Source organism: Glycine max, chromosome 4 (assembly GCF_000004515.6).
Source record: "Glycine max cultivar Williams 82 chromosome 4, Glycine_max_v4.0, whole genome shotgun sequence".
NCBI classification, from domain to species: Eukaryota; Viridiplantae; Streptophyta; class Magnoliopsida; order Fabales; family Fabaceae; genus Glycine; species Glycine max.
In genome coordinates, this window is record NC_016091.4 from 47,541,857 (window position 1) to 47,548,614 (window position 6,758).

The 6,758-nt window shown below is 31.2% G+C and overlaps 1 protein-coding gene across 1 annotated transcript; it reads right to left on the minus strand.

Moving 5' to 3' along the window:
* Nucleotides 1-1,584: 1,584 nt before the first annotated feature.
* Nucleotides 1,585-5,260, minus strand: LOC100788470 (carbamoyl-phosphate synthase small chain-like). The gene is made up of 10 exons (NM_001254660.3): nt 4,860-5,260; nt 4,530-4,662; nt 4,335-4,423; nt 4,185-4,245; nt 4,022-4,089; nt 3,781-3,909; nt 3,602-3,705; nt 3,179-3,526; nt 2,420-2,585; nt 1,585-2,086 (listed from the first exon to the last, which is right to left on the minus strand). The coding sequence occupies exons 1-10, from the start codon at nt 4,981-4,983 to the stop codon at nt 1,992-1,994; spliced, it is 1,317 nt and encodes a 438-aa protein (NP_001241589.1). The 5' UTR covers nt 4,984-5,260; the 3' UTR covers nt 1,585-1,991.
* Nucleotides 5,261-6,758: the final 1,498 nt, after the last annotated feature.

Below are 6,758 nucleotides of genomic sequence, written 5' to 3' on the forward strand. Positions count from 1 at the left end.
AGGGAAGTCTCACAGGAGAAGAAAAGAGGGAGGTCTTTCACTTTTGATGGGATTGAAATTGGGAGGTAAAAAAAAACCTGAGAATTAGATTTTTTTTCTTTTGTAATATTAAAAATAAAAAGAAAGTTAATTAATATTACATATTTAGTGTCTTTAGATAAATTCTATTTACATGCATAAATGTGTAAAGCAATTAAAAATGGCTGAAGTTAATTTTTCTCAGCTTAACTTGAGTTTAGAATATAATGTTCTTTTTATACTTGAATGAGTGAATACTTAAAAATCAACAATCCTCCAACTCCATTTGTATTGAAAAAAGAAAAATATTATATTTATTTTGTCTTCATTCATTCTTAAATTGATGGATATAGATAGTTAGGCACCACATTCAATTCAACCAAACATAATGTAGAGGTTAAAAGTTATCATTAGTATGTTGCTTTTTTCAGGTGAGGTTGCTACGTCACTAATAATCCAGATCTTATTGTTCCCACGATGCAAATTTAAATGCTAGAATAAATTATTTGTAATGTCACTGATTTATGGTAATAAGTCTCATTCTTTGGGTTCAAATTTGAATTGGAATATGCACAAGAAAAAATAAAAAGTGGTAGTTTATTTATTGAACACGTTTTAAGTTTTGCAGAAAATATATGTTTAAAATTTTCAATAATTAAATAATTTTAAAAGATAAAAATACCCAAAGAAATCTTAGTGTTACTCTTCCAAGTTATTTAAAAAAAAACGCATGATAAAATTAGTTTTTGAATTAATTTATTCAAACACGTTATTCAAGAAAGTAATTGTTTTTCTTCGATTTTTACACCAACCAAATAAACTCCATTCTCACGAGAACGAGCACACATGTCGATTTGGTTTCAATCTAAGAATGAAAAAAATACAATTTTTTTTACCAACGCCAAACTAAACCCTTCGTTTAGGTTTCACACACATAGCAGAATGCTCATTTCGGTTATTTGATTTGGATAACTATCTTTTTACCTAAAACATCATATTATGCATGTAAAAAAAATAAAATTAGAGCGGTTTAGCTTTTTAGATGAAGCAATGCTCTATTGTGTGTATAAGCAAAAAAATGAAAATGAAGATCAAGTTATTTGAACGGATTCCAAATTATATAATGGATATTTGAATCAAAGATTATTAAATTTAATTTGTTTACACAGTAACCATATTAAACTAACTTAATTGGTTGGATTTGTCTTTTTAGGAGTCTATGAGCTAGTCAAGAAAGTCCACTCAGTTAGTGGAACAAAATATATGAGTTAATATAAACACTGTTTTCAATTCCTATAAATAAATAAATAAATAAACTAATAAAGACACTCAACAAAAAAATGAAGGATCCGTACCATAGAAAAAAAAAATTAAAAAACCCACTGTAATTAATGAGAAACAAGACCAATAATAGACACAGCATTAGACCAACCAAGCGCATGCTTAAACATGAAAGAATCAGCATCTTCATGCATGTACCAAGGGCAGTAGAAAGACAAGTTTTAAATGAAAATTTAATAGAAATAATATTTTCAAGTGACAAAATAATTGAGGTAATAAAAAAAGTTAAACAGGAAACTTTTTCGCTTTTTCAATAATTGGTTGGAGACAAGAACTATTTTTTGTGGAAGACATCTTAGACATGTATAGTTTAGTTTATTTTCAATTTTTCTTAACAGGAAACAATCATTAGTAATTACTCTCATAAAATTGGTGATGCCAGCAACCAAAATTTTGGTGTTGACTGCGATGAGCAGTAGTACATTAGGCCTCATTGAGGTTTATGACAATCATGGCCGTGCTTACCCTTGCAAAGGAAATGAACATGAGAAAATCTTAATCTTATAGATCCCTAGAAAACCTTAATAAACTCATCTACAAAATCATAGAAATGGACTCATAACTTCGTAATTTTTCAGCAGATGCATTATTCTTTTTGCCCCGAACGAACAAGAGCAGCTCCCTTCAACCACTTATGCATCCAAAGCCTGTGCTGCTGATAGTTGGTGTAGACTTTCTTTTGTTCTGTTTTTTCCTTGCTTCATTAGCTCTACAAACTCCCTAAAAGCTGCATTATCAACAACCATTTTAAGTATTTATTAATCAAACCCAAATTTAAAAATCAAGAAATGAAAAGGCAAATTAACTGCAATAAAGATATCCTAGATAACCCACAATTCTGCTCCTGAAACTAACATTTCTCGACATAGTAATGACTACATAGATTTTTCTTTTTATCCATAGGAATCGAACTCAGGTACCAGCTCCCAGAGGATTTTTACAACAACTCATGCTCAACCAACTGAGCTAAACCCCCTTGGTAATGACTAGATAGATTTATGATTATATCAAGTTTTTTCTTTTCTTTTATTAAATAAACTGCAAGGTTCAAGTCTCTCACCATAGTCAGAATCATGAGGTCCAGGGGATGCTTCAGGGTGGTATTGAAGAGACATAAGTTGTTGAGCGGGGAAAGCAAGACCAGCACAACTTCCATCATTTAGATTGATATGAGTAACCTCCACTCCTTCCGGCAGTGTGGCAGGGTCAACAGCATAGTTGTGGTTCTGCCAATTTACATATCACTTCATGATGACACAGGTCCATGAATAAAACAACAAAATACTAATACAACATGGAAACATGTTTCCTGATAAAATAAAATAAAAAGACAAATTCAAAACAAGAAAAAGATAGTGGAAGCCATCTCAAGTAACTGCAATTTGTTTCAAAGACATGATTGACACAACAAATATAGGAATAGGACCTGCATATGTTATTTCAGTTCAACATGTTTGCTGCTATATGTAGAACTTGTTATGCTCATTTTCACCTCTCATCACAAGACTAAAGGTGCAATGATGCCACGAGTTGCTACAACAGGGACATGATGGAACTGGAACTGATGATATCAATTACAAATTACATTTGCTTTTTCACACATGTCACTATTATAATAAGTTGATTCAGTTCTGGTTTAATTTTCTGAAGTCAAGGGGCCAGGTTCCAACCCTCATGATTTATGAGGCAAAAATGTAGGTCTAAAACAAGATTCTATTTCTCTCCCCAGCACATGTAATGGACTGAATTGAATTTAACTATTTTAGTTATGGCATAACACTTAAGAAATAAGAAGTTACAGAAACTTTAGTTCACATACCTGGGCACTAATTTCAACATGGCCACTTCGAAGGTTACGAACAGGGTGATTTCCTCCATGGTGACCAAATTTCATCTTGAAGGTTTTACCTCCTAAAGCCTGGCCTAGCAATTGATGGCCCATGCAAATTCCAAAAACAGGCACCTTTCCGATAATATTCTTCACTGTTTCAACGGCATAAGGAACAGCAGACGGATCTCCAGGGCCATTGCTGAAAAGAACCCCGTCTGGCTTCATCTTCAAAGTTTCTGATGCTGACCATGTACATGGCACAACAGTGATTTTGCAGCCATAAGATGCTAGGCGCCTAAGTATATTATGCTTGATTCCAAAATCATAAGCAACTACCTGCAATTTCATTCATCAGCATGTGGCATTAATTAATTATCCAATAATCAACATAAAGTTTTTTGCACTACTTACATGGAAAGCCTCTCCAGGCACTTTACTAAACTCCCATTGTTGTTTTGTTTTATCAACCCATTCATGTGGAGTTTTGCATGATACTCCACTTATTAGATCCTTACCTGGAAAATGAAACAACATCCATGTAATTCCATTTTTAGAAACATTTACACAACCTCAAAGATTTGTATCCTTACCAACAATGTTCCATGACTTAGACATGTGAAGCAGTTCCTCATCCTTTTTGGAATTGTCAGTGCTCAAAACACCAATAAGACTGCCATCTTGCCGCAATCGCCGCGTGATTGCACGAGTATCAACATCATCTGTTGCATCACAAAGCACCCACAAAATCAAAAATTGAAAACTTCAGTCATGCAGATTGCAGAGAGCAAGCAACAGTTGTTCGCAACACATCTTTTTGTATAAACTACTCACAAATTCCCATGATATTCCTTTCAGCTAGGTAATCCCCCAGAGGCTTCTTACATCTCCAGTTAGAGGTACTGAATAAACATGCATTGCAAAGAGACAGAAAGTGTAAGTAGATTAATCAAACCTCAATCAACGGAAAAACAATTCCATAGCACGAGAACAGAACCTGATACTCAAACTTCTAATTACAAGTCCAGCAAGGAAACACTGTATTGATTCCTCATCATCTGGAAAAAGTGAACAAAAGTAGAGTTTTTCAAATGGCTTCAAACCACATCGATTCAAGACTCATTTGAATTAGAAAGTAAACACTAACCAAAATTTATGCCAGTATTCCCAATATGTGGGTTTGTCATGAGCACAAACTGGCCAGCATAACTAGGATCAGTCAAAATTTCTTGATACCTGATAATCACACACACAACACAACAAAGAAAACCAGCCACATATTCAGCATGCAAGCAAAGCCATGAAAAAGAAACACACATCCCAAGATTCATAGTTTCCTCACCCTGTCAATGATGTATTGAAAACAACCTCGCCAACTTGGGTCCCTGAAGCACCAAACGATTTTGCTCTCCAAATTGAACCATCTTCAAGCACAAGTCTAGCATCTGAATTCTTCCAAGGCCTCTCTCCACTACCTATGTCACATGCAACAGAACTGCATCAATTAACAATTTTAACAATACCCTCCAACATTAAAAGCGAAAAATACGACATTCACACCAAATGGGCGGAAAAAAAAACAAATTTTCATGCAGTGAACAAATGGGTACATGAAAAAATAAAACTTTTTTAAAGGTATTGCGAAAAAAAAAAAAACCGAGAGAGAGAGTACCCGAAGAAGAGCATCTGACGGTAAAGACGGAAACTTTGGCGGCAGCATGTGGCGTATTGGAAGTGAAGCGGTTGTTGGTGAGGTCATTGAGAGACAGAGCGAAGGACAAAGCTTTTGTCTCCATTGATGCCTCACAGAAGAAGCAGCGTTACAGATATGTCTGAGGGAACCACTCCAGTCGCAGTACCTAGGTTTCCGCCACCTAGGTTTTTATTTTTGCAATTTCGCTTCATGGGGCTCTTTCCTTTTTGTTTTTTTTAATATTTTTGTTTTCCTCCATGCAATTAGTGACGCTACTTTAGTTGTTTTCTTGAAAATACAATTTTTTCCAATTGGAGATTGGGATTTTGATTTGGGATATGATATGAGTATGAGGGAAGAGTAATAATTTGTGTTTATTTGTTTATTTTTTTAGAGGATGGTTGTTTATTAAAAATCAGCATTTAAATATGTAAATGATAAATATTTATTCTTCTACATAAATAAAATTTATAATAAATATTTTTTATAATAAAAAATTATAGTAAATAAATATTTTTAAGATATAACTTTTGGAAGGATACAATTATGTCTTATTTAGTCTTTAAATTAAAATTTATACTTTTTAATCCTTCAAACATACAAAATATTATTTTTAGTCTTTCTTAATTGTTTTTTTTTCGATTTGAATGCACAATTTTTCTACAGTTTTTTTATAGCAGTAAGAACTAAAAAAATATTTCATAAATTTGAGGAATTAAAAAATACTAATTTTAATTTAAGATACTAAAAACGGCATACCTCCAACTTTAAAGAATTTAAAACATATTTAAATTTTTAAAAAAAAAACTAATACAAATAATTATTTATGGTACGTTCTTCTTGAAATGATAAGATTTTATTTGTTTTCATTTGTTTTTAGTTAAACTTATAATAATTAAAGTTTTCACAAATTTTATAAAATCTTCGATTTCTGTCGAACATAAAAACAAATTATACTGCTATTTTCTGAAGATTTGATGAGTTATCATTTATCTTTTAAAAATGACATCTTTGTTTTTTTTAAGCAATTATTTGGTGAGTAATTATTAAAAAATAATTTTAAACGACAAATAATTAGTGAATAATTATTAGTCGTTTATACTAACATCCTATTATGTGCTAATACATTATGTAAATAACTAAAATGTACCTCCTCTAAAAAAAACTAAAATGTACCTAAATTACATAAATAAATAAAAAATTATTAGATTGTACCGTGAGTGTGAAAAAAAAATAAATCACACTATTATCTAATATTAGATTATTACAGATGGTAAGATTGCTAAATTTTACAATCAGAGTTTAATAGGAATGCACTTTCATTATAAAAGTTTTAAACTATTAACTAGTCAAAAAATAATATTAATATAATTTTTAAGATAATTTTTATAAAATTTATTAAATTTATAATATATATTAATTTTTAATTTGGCAACAACATAAAAACTTTATGTTATCATGTATATATTATTTTTTAATAATAATTACTTAAAAATCATATATAAAATCATTATTAATTGATAGATAGTGTCAAAATATTTACACTAATAATTTGAGAGAAGTAAAATGATGTTTGAGAATGACTATTTTAATAAAAATAATTATTTTAAAAATATTAAAATTTAATAGAAAGGTTAATTGTTTGTTGAAATGAACTAAGCAAACATGCACCAATTGTAGAATAATAACAAAGAATTCAAGTACTTTTTATGGAAAATTGTAAGATCCAATTGTGATGTCTGTATTGTATAAAACAAAGAGGTATCATAGCGTGAAGATTGCACCAAAGATAGATACGCGAATGATGCCCATCGCAATCTAACACCACCAATTATACGGGGAGATGCTAGGTGCACCCAGCAATATTGCTGGTGCACC

What these genes read in the sequence shown, in the direction of transcription:
- LOC100788470 (NM_001254660.3), bottom strand. Translation starts at nt 4,983, where the DNA reads ATGGAGACAAAAGCTTTGTCCTTCGCTCTGTCTCTCAATGACCTCACC. An exon ending in GAATACTGGCATAAATTTTG is followed by an intron (nt 4,246 to 4,334) that starts GTTAGTGTTTAC and finishes CACTTTTTCCAG; the next exon opens with ATGATGAGGAATCAATACAG. An exon ending in AAGGAATATCATGGGAATTT is followed by an intron (nt 3,910 to 4,021) that starts GTGAGTAGTTTA and finishes GTGATGCAACAG; the next exon opens with ATGATGTTGATACTCGTGCA.